Raw genomic sequence first — 15,954 nt, 5'->3', positions numbered from 1 at the left:
ATCTTCTAAGCATCTGAACAAGAGCATCTTCAAAAGGATATCTTGATAAACACCATGATACTGAGAGCATCTTCGACCTCTTACGCTATCTTCAAGAGATAAGGACTTTACTAGGTATCGTTGGATATCAAGTGTTGCCATCATCAAAACCAAATCGTTGATTGCAACTTTGCTATCAACAAACTCCACCAATTTGGATCACCCTGACAATACTTACTAGCACATATATCCACAAATGTTATGTGTTTTTTTGTTTTCCCTATTTTTCCATTATGACATTTGAATATGTGGTTGAATGTTAACTGTCATTCCCACAAACAGTTCCAATGATCCTTCCTGTAAGGAATTGTTCACTTGGTTGTGAAGTTAGTCAGATATGGTATGTCAGTCTCAGAAGAGGGGTGGTACCTGCAAACACTTCGACACCCAAATAATTGATTATCAGATCTAAGGTGTCTTCAGGTTAGAAGTTGTGTGTATCTTGATTTGACGTCTGTGGTCCATTATATAATCTTCAAATGTAAGATCACTGTCCAAATAGACAAATGTCGTGGTGTAATTCGTTATGTCATCCAACAATCATTTTTCAATCATTTACTCAAATCAGACTTCACCACAAGACTAACTCACGCTTATTCTCGATATCTTAAAACTTTTATTTGGTCTATCGCGATATATATTTTTTTGAAATCGTCGGGTTGTTGTCATAAGGAAGGATATGTCAGCATGAAAGCCTTTTGATTTTACCTGGCCATGTGTTTTGGACTTCAAGTGTTAAGTTAATGAAGATTATACTTACATAATCGGTGCCACATCATCAAAAAGAAATTATAAGAAGAAAACGATAGTATTATAGTACAAACCATAAAAGAAAAAACATAAAACCAATGTTTTAAAATCCGGATTGACCCGACTGGTTGAATCGATTCAACCTTGAACCGTCGTCTAATCCGATTCGGTTTGGATCATTAAACGATTAGGTCTATAAAATTGAAATAAAATTGTTTCAAGCGCAAAATAATCATAAAATCGGGACCGATTTTGGTGAACCAGGCGGTTCAAAAAATTAAAGATAATTTTGTTATGTTTTACTTCATTTTATTTTTTTGTTTAAATCTAAAAAAAATTAATTATAGCAGACATTTTAAAATTTTATAGATGGAAAATAAAGAATAAAATTGAAGGACACAAGACAATGTAAATGTAATAGAAAGAGAAGAATAATGTAACGTATGTGGGCACAGGATAACTGATGTTGGTCTGTAAATATATGTGAAAAATTATTCTTATTTTGTAAGTTTGTTTATTAGTATCGTATTTATTTTTTGAGAATTTTAATTTATAAATTATGATATAAATTAATTTTATTATGATATTTAATAATATATTTATTTTTTTTAGTTTAAATTTAATATACGGTTCAATCACGATTGAACCGGTTAAATCGATTGAGCCATAACCCCTATGTTATAACGGTTCATTTTTCGATTCGATTTTTAAAACATCGCATAAAACTCAATTTTAGAAAAGAAGGATTATAAATTAATTTTGGTCAAAATATATTAAAGTTTTTTTAATAAAACCATTTAATTTCATTTGACGGTGCGCAAAAAGGGAATGTTAGCAATTTACCTAAATTCCATTTACAAAAAAACATTTACCAAAATACCACATCTTCCAAAAAAAACAAAACAATAAAAAAGAATAAAATAAAAATCCAAAGGTAGAAAACAAAGAACATACCCACACTGCAACAACAAGATTCTTCTTCTTCTTCTTCTTCTTGTTCCGAAACCGAAGGAAACAAAACTAACTCACACCATCATCTATCTTATCTTATCTTATCTTCTCTCCCTTAAATCATAGAGAATTTCAAGGGTTTTCATTTTTCTCTCTTCCCATTTTACCCTTGATCTTTCTCTAGGTTTCCACTTTCTCCCTTTATCATAAAACACACACACCAACCCACGCAAATCGTAATTTCGTATCCACAATGCTGTGTCATTTGGTTCCGTTGCCGCGGAAGAAAAAACCCGGTTCGGTTCCGGTTTACCTCAACGTTTACGATCTAACCCCAATGAATGGTTACGCTTATTGGTTCGGTCTTGGAGTTTATCATTCTGGCGTTCAAGGTAACCCTAATTTTCTCTTTTTTTTCCTAAATTCTGAAAATTGAATTTTTAATATTAGTTTTTGATTTTTAATCTGAATTTTTAATTCAGATCCGTGTGTAAATGATGACGATAGTAATAATATTTAAAATTTTGTTGTCATGAAAAGTTGGTGGTTTAATTGAATTTTAATTAATATAATAATTATAATTTTGATTGATTTGGATATTCAATTGGGAAGAACACTGAGATGATGCTGATTTTGATTTTTTTTTTTTTGATTGATTTGGATATTCAATTGGAAGGAACACTGAGATGATGCTGATTTTGATATGATTTTTTTTTGTGTGTAGTTCATGGTGTTGAATATGGATTTGGAGCACATGAGCGTGAAACTACTGGGATTTTTGAAGTGGAGCCTGGGCACTGTCCTGGATTCACGTTTAGGAAATCGGTTTATATTGGATCGACGGATCTGGGACCGAATGAGGTTCGGGAGTTTATGGAAAAGCTATCTCAAGAGTATGCTGGGAATACCTACCATCTTATACAGAAGAATTGCAACCATTTCTGTAATGATGTTTGTGTGAAGTTGACTGGGAAATCGATTCCACGGTGGGTTAATAGACTCGCTCGGCTTGGTAAGTGATGTGTAAAAGAGTTTTGAGATTAGTGTTTAGTGATTATGTTTTGTCGTCTTTTAGAAGATTTGCAAAATGCTATGATATTGTGAAATTTTGAATCTTTCCTGTCTTGGGTGTTTGGCATGGTTGTTATGTTGAGGGATTAATGTGCAAGACGACAAGTATAGTCTAAAACGGCGTCACCAACCACTTTTTCTTCCTTTAAAATTTAAATTATTTAGACTCCGTAAAAAACGATCTTAATGATACTTGTTGGATATCAATCACAAATTCACAATTGTTCAATATATATGCGATTTTACGAATTTGTCATCCAACTTAACAAAAATAAAGTATATGGCTACAGATACTGAATCTTTTGTTTCATATTAATCTTTGTTTTTTGATGCTTGTTTTTTAGGGTTCCTTTACCTTCTGCATGATTTTCATTTCATTTAATCGGAAATGAAAAATAGGATTTTATTTGGGAGTGGGTGGGGGATTGAGGGCTAGTAACTTCAAGTTTCAAAATCATATCAAATAAGAATTGTTCTCTTTTTGCTTTCAATCCATCACATCAGCCAATGTTACCTCTTTCATTTGCTGTGGCCGATTGCTGCTAGCTTTCTTACTTTATGTCTTTATGCTTCAAATAAACTCCTTCCGCCCTCCATTTTAAGGAAATTATAGTTCGAGTTTGAGGATGAGACAGGCATTTGGTATGTCGGCGTTGCAATTTTTGGTTAGGGCAGTGGTGGTGTAGGTGAATGGGAAATGATCTTTGCTATAATGGCCGGAGTTGTTGATATGTGATTATGCAGTCACAAGTTTAAGTTGTGGAATTAGCCTCATGCAAATGTGTTGCCAACTATATGTCCAATCCTTTCCTAGATCTTTGCCATTGCAAGAGACTTTTACTGCCATGTTACCCTGTATTTAGGGATTGTCTCGGGTGACTTCGAGCTTAGAGTAACATGTCTATGGTGGGGCGTGATTGGCCGTGGGTGTCTTTATCTCTCCTATGCTGTTTTTCTTCAAAACATGACATATCTCATTAAAAAAAGTTAACCAAACACATTTTCTGTTCTCTAAAATGTTTGTCTTATAATATGCACTTGTTTATATTACATTAACTGTTTCAAATGTTTTTTTGCTAATGGTAACTTCTGTTTCTCAATATGTAGGTTTTCTCTGCAACTGCGTTCTTCCAACCAGCCTAAATGAGACAAAGGTTGGACAAGTTTCGTTAGACAGGATTCAGGAAGGAGAAAGTAAGAAAATGAGAAGTCAGTCCCGCAGGCAGGAGGCTCCTTCCAATCCTTCATTACCTGCAAACCAAAGACATTGCGGTATCCCATCATCGTCTGTTATTAATGCTTCTTCATCCTCAACCTTAGCAGTAAAATAAAGCTTTGGCGCATCAGTCAGAGTCTGAAACATAGGGTTGTTAGAATCATGCACTGTACGAAAGATGAGCAGGAAAGCAACTTCTCATCTGCTCCATCTGTCTGCTCTTCTGTATATCTTCCAATTATGTTGATGATGGTGAAAATGAAATGTCTGCTTTGGCTCTGGTTACAAAACGGACATTTTATAACGATACAAGCCTATAATACCATCTTGACAAACAGTGCCATAGTCTTTGTTCTTTTTAATTGTTTGCTCTCTTCATTAAACAAAGAAGCTTCTTAATTTTTTAAGATTTTTGGGGTAAGCTTTTCTGAATCTTGCCTCATCTGTATTAGTTCTGTGAATTTAGTACCGTATTCATTGTGTTTGCTGAAGTGTGAGATAATGCATATCAGGAAATTCAAGGTATCTAAGGAAGATGATGTGTTTCTGTCAAGTTGGTCATAGTTGTTGCTTTTGATATTCAGTGGTTGCAATTGCAAGCTATCACAGCCTGTTAACTTTCTTGTCTATTACTGCTGAATAAAACACAGAGGTAGTTCACAAATGAATAAGATAACGTTAAATTTTCTCCATGTCCCATTCCCTTTTGTTGCTTCCTTGTATTTTAGCTACAAAGGATAACAACAACAACCTTATTGTTTGTACGTTTTCCCATACTTTTGAACTTTGCATTGCATGTGCCAAACGTCGTGTCAAAGGATAGCTACAAACAAAGTTCTTTGTTTTTTCTTAAACCGTGTCTAGACATGTAGATTCTTCCGCATGTTGTTTTTAATTATTCTGTTATCTGTTAAGGAACAAGAATCCAAAATGTACATGTTTTATGAAAATGAAATATGTATTTAATATTGTAGGGATTACGTAACTACATTAAAAAAAATTCCATTTAGTTACATTTTTTATTTACCTAATTTAGACAAAATATAGTTTTGGCTCCTCGAGTTCTTTTTTAGTCAATCAACTCTATTAGTTTTCTATTAATAAATCCCTTAACTTTCTTTTGAGTAAAAGGACTTTGAATAGATTAAGTCAGAGAAGCTGAAAATTTTAAATAAAAAAAAGTGGTGGACAGATTTCATTAAGTATTGAAAAATTTAGGACTAAATTTCTTCAAAATAAATATTGGAGGAACACATTCACACTTTAAGTATTGGAAATTTTAAATATAAAACAGTGATGGACAGATTTCATTAAGTATTAAAAAGTCTAGGACTAAATTTCTTCAAAATAAATATTGGAGGGACACATTTACACATTAGTCTATGATTTTGTTGTGAAAAACCAAGATGGAAGGTTCTACAATTTGAGAAAAGTACTATACAGATTTAAACAAGCTCCAAGAGTTTGGAACAAAAGGATAAATGGTTTCCTAATTGAGGTTGGCTTCTAGAAATGTGTGTCTAAGCATTGAGTTTATGTGAAGACGAATACAAATGAGTGGATGATCATTATTTTTTTATACGTAGACGATTTGCTGATTACCGACAGCAACGTGAAGAGTGTTTCTAAGTTCAAGAGTGAACTTATGAAAGAATTCAAGATGAGCGACCTTGGTATCATGACATACTTTCTTAGCATAGAGTTTCATAAATCCAAAAGGGGTCTAATTATGCATCAAAGGAGATATGCTATTGAGATATTCAAAAAGTGTGAAATGGAACATTGTATTGCTACCATTACACCAGCTGAAACCAATAGTGCATCTGTCAAATAATGAAGAGGAGTATAACGTAGATCCAACTCAATATAGAAGGTTAATTGGATCATCACATTACTTGTGCCATACACAATCATATTTGGTGTTTAGTGTCGGTATTGCGAGTAAATTCATGGAGAGACCGAAGGTATCTCACCTGGCAGCAGTCAAGTGAGATACATTAAAGGATCTATTGGTTGTAGAATTCTTTTTCTCACAACGAATACAGGCAAAAAATGCAACTTGCTCGATTCTAATTGGTGCGAAGATAAAGATGATCGAAAGTTTATAGCTAGATACATCATTAAGTTTGGCGGAACACCAATCTCATGATGTTCAAATAAGGAACTGGTATTTGCACTCTCGCCTAGTGAAACCGGGTATTATTGTTGCTTCGTTAGGTGTGTGTAAGGTTTTGTGGCTAATGAACCTATTGGAAATTTTAAATAAAAAACAGTGATGGACAGATTTCATTAACTATTAAAAAGTTTAGGACTAAATTTCTTCAAAATAAATATTGGAGGGACACATTCACACACATTAGTCGACGGAGAGGGTTAAATCTATAATTATAATTAAGTCAAATATTGCATTATTTTAACATTGAAAATACGAGCTTAATTATTTTTTAAATGGAATTTAATTTTGATGTATATAAAGTTTTACACTATCAACCATATATGCCATTTTGGAATAGTTAAAGTTAATTTTTTTAATTATTTAATAATTATAATTGATTGATAATGGTGATTTCGAGAGGAAGAATCGATCAATTATGAACATGGTGAGAAGCATGTTGCTAAAGAACAACTTGTCGAAAGAGTTGTGGGGAGAAGCGGTATCTATAGTTGCCTATTTGTTGAATATGTGTCTTACAAAGAAGCTTGCGAAGATAACATCGGAAGAGGCATGGACTGGATTCAAACCGAATCTGAATCATTTGATAGTTTTCGGTTCCGTGGCATATCGACATGTTCAAATTCAATTTAGAAAGAAGTTGGTTGATAAAGGGGAGATGATGATACTTGTAGGATATCACTCCACTGAAGGTTACAAGCTATTTAATGTTGCAAACAGAAGGATTGTCATCAGACGAGATGTGGTGATTAATGAATTTTAGCATATGCAGCAGGCTGTAATCGGTTACCAGCAGACTGTAATCGATTACCAACAGTCTGTAATCGGTTACAGGTTTGAAATTTCAGATTCCGCAGAAACGAGAAGTGCACATACGCCGCGTGTCGAATCCTGAAATGATGAAAAAGTAAGAAGATCAATAAGGCAAAGAGGGTTGCCTCAAAGACTCCAAGATTGTGAGTTGTTCTGAGACAACAAAGTCATTGATGATGATGATGATGATGATGATTTCGTCCACTTTGCACTTATGGTCGAATTCGAACCCGTTAAGATGGAAGAGGCCTTGAATTATCTAAAGTGGATTTGGGCTATGAAAGAGGAGTTAGAATCGATTAAGAAAAATAATACTTGAGAGTTGGTTGATCTACCGAAAGGATATAAGCTAATTGGTGATAGATGGGTTTATGAGGTGAAGGTAAATCTCAAAGGTGAAAAAGTCAAGCATAAGGCCCGATTTGTTGCAAAGAGATTTTTGCAAAGGAAAGGTATATACTTTGATGAGATATTTACACCGGATACTACAATTGAAACCATAAGGCTAGTTGTTGTTATTGCGAATAACAACAATTGGTCTATCTATTAAATGGATGTGAAATCCATGTTTTTGAACGATCTGCTTGAAGATGAAATGTATGTATAACAACCCCTGATTTTGTTGTGAAAAACCAAGATGGAAGGTTCTACAAGTTGAGAAAAGTACTATACGGATTTAAACAAGCTCCAAGAGTTTGGAACAAAAGGATAAACGGTTTCCTAATTGAGGTTGGCTTCAAGAAATGAGTGTCTAAGCATGGAGTTTATGTGAAGACGGATATGAATGAGTATATGATCATTCTTTTTTTATACGTAGACGATTTGTTGATTACCGACAGCAACGTGAAGAGTGTTTCTAAGTTCAAAAGTGAACTTATGAAAGAATTCAAGATGAGCGACCTTTGTATCATGACATACTTTCTTAGCATAGAGTTCCATAAGTCCAAAAAGGGGTCTAATTATGTATCAAAGGAGATATGCTATTAAGATATTCAAGTGTGAAATGGAACATTGTATTGCTGCCATTACACCAGCTGAAACCAACAGTGCATCTGTCAAATAATGAAGAGGAGCATAACGTAGATCCAACTCAATATAGAAGGTTGATTGGATCATCATGTTACTTGTGCAGTACACAATCGTATTTGGTGTTTAGTGTCGGTATTGCGAGTAAATTCATGGAGAGACCGAAGGTATCTCACCTGGCAGCAGTCAAGTGAGATACATCAAAGGATCTATTGGTTGTAGAATTCTTTTTCCCACAACGAATATAGGCAGAAAATGCAACTTACTCGATTTTACCGATTCTAATTGGTGCGGAGATAAAGATGATCGAAAGTTTACAGTTAGATACATCCTTATGTTTGGTGGAACACCAATCTCATGATGTTCAAAAAAGGAACTGGTATTTGCACTCTCGTCTTGTGAGACCGGGTATATTGTTGCTTCGTTAGGTGTGTGTCAATTTGTGTGGCTAATGAATCTATTGAAGGAGCTAGACATGGACATCAGTAAGGGTGAGGCTGTTACACTCTTGGTTGATAATGTTTCCGCGATTAATCTTGCTAAGAACCCAATTGCGCAAGGGAGAAGATGCAACTTGCTCGATTTTACCGATTCTAATTGGTGAGGGGATAAAGATGATCGAAAGTTTACAGCTAGATACATCCTTATGTTCGGTAGAACACCAATCTCATGATGTTCAAAGAAGGAACTGGTATTTGCACTCTCGTCTTGTGAGACCGGGTATATTGTTGCTTCGTTAGGTGTGTGTCAAGTTATGTGGCTAATGAATCTACTGAAGGAGCTAGACATGGACATCAGTAAGGGTGAGGTTGTTACACTCTTGGTTGATAATGTTTCCGCGATTAATCTTACTAAGAACCCAATTGTGCAAGGGAGAAGCAAGCATATTGAGATGAAGTTTCACTACTTGAGAGAACTTATTAGTGAAGGAAAGTTAAGATTGAGATATTCTAGAAGTGAAGATCAAATTGCAAAATTGCTGACTAAGGGAGTCACAAATGACGTGTTCAAAATGTTGAAGATGAGCATAGGCATGGGAGCACTTGAAATAAGGTGGTATGTTAAGAGTTTTTGAAGTATTTCAAGTGCCGTAACCGATTAACACGAGAGGAATAAGTTGCAGAAAAACACTTTTGGAGTTGTTGTAACCGGTTATGCATTTGCAGTAACCAGTTACAACTGATTGTATTTTACTAGTTTATGTCAGCCGTAACCGACTTTGTGTTAACCGGTTATAGTCCTGAGTTTTTGACTTTTCTGCCTTTTGAATTGAAGCTTTTATACTAATTGTTGTATAAATACCATGATAGTATATTTGTAATGCAGAATAAATAAAAATTACAATCTTCACCCTCAACTATATATATATATATATATATATATATATATATATATATATATATATATATATATATATATATATATATATATATATATATATATATATATATATATATATATATATATATATTTCTAACTCTCTTTTCTCTCACTTTCTCTTTCTCTACTAACTAAAATTCTCTATTATTTATCAATCTTGTAATTGAATAATCCAAAAAATTTCAATGGTTGAATCAATACATTGTTATACTCAAATCAATATTAAGTGTGTAAAAACCCGTTAATCTCGTTTATTGAATTAACCTAAGCACCATTGAATAAATCAAACATCAATTCATTTTTATAAAATCAAAACTCATAATTAATTGCTTACAAAACATTAGAAAAAAAAAACTATTATTAACGTCACCAATGCGCGGAATGTGAATTATATTATAAAATCTGTATTATTGTTTTTTGTTTCTTTAGAATTAACAATATAGATGATTTGTGATGTTTCAAATTAACTAGACATGCATTACTTAAGTCAGAACATATACTTTTTAATGTTCCCCTCATAGGGTGTTCAGGTTGTGGTTATGAGTGTAGTATGAGTATGTTCACCATGCATGAGTTGCACACGTACTCCATTTGCCGACATCGAAACAATAATAAATTTATGAACTTCATTAGTTTAGAATTATTCGTGATGAGTAAAGCAATAAGAAAGTGTGAGTGGTCAATTCAAAATTAAAATATCAGAAAATGATATTTATTTGTTAAATCACTGACGCAACTATGTGGAACCGTGGTTGGAAAGTGATTTCAAAGCAACCTTATAAGTTATAAGCACACAGATTTGTGAATTGTGATGTGAAATGATTCCTAATCTGAAGACTTTTTTTAACGTTTTTATGATGCAGCCAAGACAGCTTTCAACTCAATTATTTAGAAACATCAACCATGCGTTGCGAATGTAATGTTGGGTCCTACTTTACAGACTAACAAGGACCATCTCCAGAGAGGCCACGGATTTCTATATACTAAAATTATATATTGATATCGATGTTGATGTATTGTATTAAGAGATAAGATAAGGCATGAAATTGATAGATATTGGTGTATTTTGTATTGATGCATTATTGACAAATTTGATTTTATTCAGAATCTCATACCTTTTTCTTTAAGTGTTGTTCCATTACGTTAAGTTAGTGTTACATTGCTCGTGAATTGAAGTTAAACTCTTTTAGTTTAATTAAACATTAAACATCTTTTTCAAATGATAAAAGTGTGATTGATCAATAGATTTGAGGTCGATCGAAACATATATCATGTTTTAAATCTAAATTGTTCGGGTGTGTGTGAGACTTGTTGTCCAATATAATTAAAAAAAAAAATGCAAGAGTCTAATTTGTAGAGGTGATTCATAAAGATTTTCACACCTTTAATGCATGTATTCTGAGTCAGTATTCTTTTTCGAAAATTCCTTTGTAATGACATATTAATGTTCTTACAGGTAAACGAACCACCTTATGAGTCTTATTCATTTGTAGTATCGTTTGGCGACGATTCATCTTATTTATGAACAAGAAAATAAGCAAGATAAAGAAATAGCCACCAAGAAAGCATTGAAGAAAAGAAGAAATTATATATGTTACTATATGACACACTTCGCTGGGCTTTAATGAAATGATAAAGGAGTATTAAGGTTGGCACACTTTTTTTTTTATATTTACACCAATACTAGAAGACTTTGCAGTAAGTCCAATTCACCTGATACAAGTGTGAAAGAGCAATCGTAAGGTTATTTAGAATGTGCACCTAGAAGTCATTTAAAGAAATGCTAAAATCAATTAAGGAAAAAGACATTCATGAAGAGGGATCACATACCCTTTGTAACACCTCATTCCCCATTGTAAATTAAGTAAATATTCAGAGTAATTAAAAATTCAATCAAACAAATAATAGGATGTTACATCATCAAATTTTCACAAACTTATGCTCAAATGTTTAAACAAAGATACATAACACGTTAGTTCGGATGAACCGACATCAAAAATCATATTATTGTTCAACTTCACTTTACTAACGCAACGGAAATAATTAATGCATAGTAATTATCATCTTTAAAAACGACAGAAAGTACCAACAGTTGCAACACAATCAAGGAGAGTTCATAATCCTCTCAAAATTCCCGAAAACAAATCATAATTAGAAGAATTTTAAAAAAACAAGTGTTCATCCCCCGATGTTACATATCATAGCAGAATCTGACTCGATCTACGCAATACTAGGCGTCGCTCCATACCTCATCTACTATAATCCATGTCACCTGTGCGCTACCCACGTTGAGGTAACATTCAAATAGAAGGGGTGAGAAATCACAATCAATAATCAAAGGAAAATACTGCAAGGTAGGATATCAACACATAATGCATTCTACATAAATCTCAATCATAGTGTGTCAATTACACTCTCGCACCCAATACACCAATCAATCACAACTCAATAATTATAATTCAACAGATGTACACATGACTTGTTATGTAACGCAACTCGTCTATGCAACTCTATGGATATGCATGTGGTACCATATCATCAAAAATTGGTTCACTTGGGAATCAAGTTCACCCTGCTCGAACCCCGAATCCACCCTGCTCGGATTCGGGACAAGTCAACAATTCACCCTTCTCGGATTGCAAGTCGCCTCTTTCATCAACAACAATGACATCATGAATGCATGTCAAAACACATCAATGCAACAACAACATAAGATTTAAAGTTTCCTCCCGAAACAAAGAACATGGATCGACCCACGATAATAGTTCACCCTACTCGAACTATTATCCCACAACACAACAACAACTTTAATATCATTCAACATCACATACTCACCATCATTCAACCACCATGATAATATACTTATAAAATCAACAAGTATTCAATTAGAAAGCATAATAATCAGGCACAGCACCATCATTTGCCTATACACAACCATCTCTCATCAAAATTAATAAAATCAATTAAAATTAATTTTAATATCACTCCTCATATCTTCAACTTAAAAAGCGGACCTTTGTAATGTGCTTCAAAATTCTCTAGGGTGACTTGGGAATTATATCCAATATGGATGGCTTCTTTTCTTTCTATGGGACATAAGGAGTCAACAAAGGGAACGAGATTTCCATAAGCTCCCTCCCAAATAGAAACTATTTTCTCTATACTCTTCGAATTACAAGCATTGTGAAAAAAATTTCTTTAGAGTTTAGAGAAATGTTAATTTTTCGAGGTTATTTTTTACAACAAGGAGATCTGATATTTTCCTTGAAATGGATGAGAAAACATGCACCTATAATATACTTTGATTATTACAAGATTGGTGATTCTAAGAAAGAAATGGTTAGCTTCATTAAACAAATATACACCCTAAATGTTAGGGAGTTAATGGATGTGAAGGGCAATCAAGTAGATCTTGATGCTTTCTTGTGTAAGTTTATTTTATGTGTTTCCCGTCCCTTGTTCATCATAACTTTTCGCTCATTGCTTTCCATTTATTCTTTAATGCATAAAGTAAGGATCCCCTCTCACTAGCATAGAGAAAGGCGTACCTAAACAATGGCACTAAACAAAGAGGCGTGGATAATGGCGCCATCGAGAAGAGTGATCCAGCTAGGGTGTTAAACCTCCCTTTTAATAAAATAAATTTAGAAGAGGATACCGAGATCATTCACACCATTCCCATCAACATGGAGAAGGCTTATTCCTTTTAAAAAGTGAAAGCTTCACCTACTGTTAGTGTGCTCTGTTCTGTATTATTGTCTTATTGGCATCCATGCTTGGCTAAAACATAATAGCAGCTGAATGTAAAATAATGTACTCTTGCGAATATTAAAAGAACAAAAACAGGTACTAAAACAAGATGTTACAAGGAATGTCATGACATTAACCATGACATCGCACCTGCAGAACTGAGGAAGGAAGATTCAGTTTTGGTTTTAAAAGATACAGAATATTCTATGTGGATATTACGTAATCCTATGTGGCGCAGTCTTAAAGGTCAAAGATTCAAGTCAGAATATTGAAGAATCAAATCTAAGCATTGAAGTTTCAGCAGTTACTAATTTAGGAGATAAATTAGGTAACTTATGATCAAAAGGCCTTGTTTGTAGCAGAAGAAATCTGCTGATTTGTAACAGCAAGGAGTGCTGCGATTTTAAGCCCAAATCCATGCTAGGATCAGGTTATATATAGGAATCTTTGTAGCCTTGTAAACCTAACGGTCATAATGTAGTCATTAGGGTTTGTTGTTTAAGTAAACCACCCAGGTTGTGGGATGGTCACTGATTTGTGCCTCGAAGCCTGTAGGTAAGAGGCTTACATTATTCACTCAGAAGCTGTGAAGCAATGAGTGAAGATTGTGTTCTTGGAACTACTCCATTATGTATATTTAAGTTGTTGGTGATTAAGCTGTCGATGCAGTGGCTGAGTTGCTGACTGCTAGACATCATTGCTATGATTGGGAGTGGAATGGAGATATTCCATATCTAGGGAGAACCTAGGTAGAGGGGTCATTGGGTAGTGATTAAGTGAGGAGTTGTAAACTGGGAGTTTAGCTCTGAATTGATACTGCTAATAGTGGACTTCATCCCTGGCTTGGTATGCCCCTAGAGTAGGTTGATTGAACCGAACTGGGTGAACAATTCTGTTGTGTTGTTTATGTTTCTGCATTGTTTATTTGTAAGTTCAGTTTGGATGTCATAACATCGTGCATGACATCAGTGTGTGATTTAATGACTGTGCTAACACAGAATCTCTGCTAAGCAGATTTGTTAATGTTAACTGAGCTGATATTGGATCCCAACACTTCCAGACTTCTGGATGTTAGATGTAATAAATAATTGAGGGATCTGTATGTACTGCCTCAGCCAAGCTGATGACAGACCAGATGTCACAACATCGTATATGACATCTGGGGTCTGTCTTACCAGAATTTCAATTGGTATCAGAGCAGGCATCCTGTCTGTTTCTGGATGAGACCCATGGGAGATACTTTCTGGTTGTTGGAGGTAGTTGATTGTTTAAACATTCATGTTCATATTGAATGGTCCCTAGAAGTGGAGGTTGGACCTATGTGTGGAAGACTGGACCAAACTGACCATAACAGGTGTTTTCTCTTGGCAAGGGAAGATGGTGTTACTGATTTCAAGGATATCCAAATGATTCATGCGGGAGTGAAGAATTTGGGGTGTTTTATTCAGCATATAGCAAGGTACAGAGAAGAAGATTGTCAAAACCTTCATGCGGGAGTGAAATTAATGATAAGGTATTCTTTGTGCTTATCTGTTTCTTTCTGGTCAGAATATTGGTTAGGTCTTGTTGTGTTACTTGAAGAAGAAGCAAGCATATTGTTGGATTGTTCAGCTGCAATTCTTGGATGTCATGCTTACAACTGGTTCTGGGAGTAAGCATTGTGTAATCTCTGTTGATATATGGCTATTTTCTGCTGCATAGCTTCTGATGCATAATCCTATCTTTGAAAGAAGATCTCTAGGGTTATATGGTTTTCAACAGAATTTGTAGCAGATTGTTTTCAACTTTAGTACAAGTGTCAAAGATACTTGAGATTTTTCTCAAGTCCACTCATAAAGGCATGGTTATTGAGGTTGAAGAGGTTCATATGATCAGTGTTCCTCATGTTCATCTGCAAAGTTGTTTGATAATCCTCAAGATTGTCAAGAATTGTGTGTTCCAAGAAGAAGGAACTGATGGCATACTGGTATGCCGCTACCAGTTGAAGAACAGATGTTCTAGTGCTAAACTTATGTAGTGAGAGTACATTTGTTTGGAACCTACTCCTGATCTGGAAGAGGAGACATCTGCTTTTTGTGTTGATTGGTCAGAATACAATCAATTGAACCTTCCATCCCAAATGTTAGTTTATTTCAGGCATAAGCTTATGGGAGTTGGAAGTAGAGCTCAGTGCAAGTGAAAGGATTCATTCAGGTTTTCTTTTCAAGACCTCTATGAAAATTCAAGATGAGCTTATATCTGGTATGTTCTTTTGATCAAAGGAACCAGATGTGTGAATTGTTTTCTTAATCATAGAACAGTTAGTGGTGAAAACTGAATACTGTGTATCGTGCATAGTGAAATATGGTTTTGAATATTGTGTGATGATTCAAGGGAGTCAGATTACTGTGTGGAATCTGAGGTATTTTCAGGAGTTATGTCATAAGTGAATCTGTTCCAGAAACCTTGTTGAGGGAATCTCTTCATGGGGTACAGATTGTGGCATCCATTATCTCTAAGTCAGATGAGAAGTCTGAAGAAAAGTTTATTGAGATATGGCATATATTATCCCTTAATCATGACTGATGAGTAGCTGAGTTGATGATGTTGGTCGTGCTTTCTTTGTCTTTCCCCAAGTGTCATACAGGAGATGTTGAATGAGAAATCCAAAGAGTCTAAATGAATGATGTCATAACAGATGTTGTAACATCATTTTCAAGAAGAATGCTTTCATGTATGAAGAAGAAGAGATCATTTAGAAGGACCTGGTGTGAGCAGCATATTCTATCTGAGTGACTAATAGGTG

At 34.4% G+C, this 15,954-nt stretch overlaps 2 protein-coding genes across 3 annotated transcripts in view; both read left to right on the top strand.

Annotated features, from left to right (window-relative positions):
* The first annotated feature begins 1,709 nt into the window (after positions 1–1,709).
* Positions 1,710–4,606, top strand: LOC131596300 (deSI-like protein At4g17486). Of its 2 annotated transcripts, XR_009282266.1 has the most exons (4): positions 1,710–2,132; positions 2,465–2,752; positions 3,919–4,444; positions 4,540–4,606. XR_009282266.1 is itself a non-coding variant. In XM_058868908.1 (3 exons), exons 1-3 carry the CDS (start codon positions 1,994–1,996, stop codon positions 4,140–4,142), a joined length of 651 nt encoding a protein of 216 aa, XP_058724891.1. In that variant the 5' UTR covers positions 1,710–1,993; the 3' UTR covers positions 4,143–4,606. The 2 variants fall into 2 exon arrangements, 1 of the variants encoding a protein (XP_058724891.1); XM_058868908.1 differs by having other exon boundaries at positions 3,919–4,606.
* Positions 4,607–8,826: 4,220 nt separating this feature from the next.
* LOC131598470 (PKS-NRPS hybrid synthetase cheA-like) overlaps positions 8,827–15,954 on the top strand; it is a 33,725-nt gene continuing 26,597 nt past the window's right edge. Inside the window, exon 1 of the mRNA XM_058871066.1 lies at positions 8,827–9,095. Coding sequence (XP_058727049.1) covers positions 8,827–9,095 — 269 coding nt within the window. The remainder of the gene's footprint in view (positions 9,096–15,954) is intronic.

This window comes from Vicia villosa, linkage group LG4, assembly GCF_029867415.1.
Source record: "Vicia villosa cultivar HV-30 ecotype Madison, WI linkage group LG4, Vvil1.0, whole genome shotgun sequence".
Classification (NCBI taxonomy): domain Eukaryota; kingdom Viridiplantae; phylum Streptophyta; class Magnoliopsida; order Fabales; family Fabaceae; genus Vicia; species Vicia villosa.
Note: the sequence above shows the minus strand (reverse complement) of the source record. Positions and strands in the feature narration are given on the sequence as shown.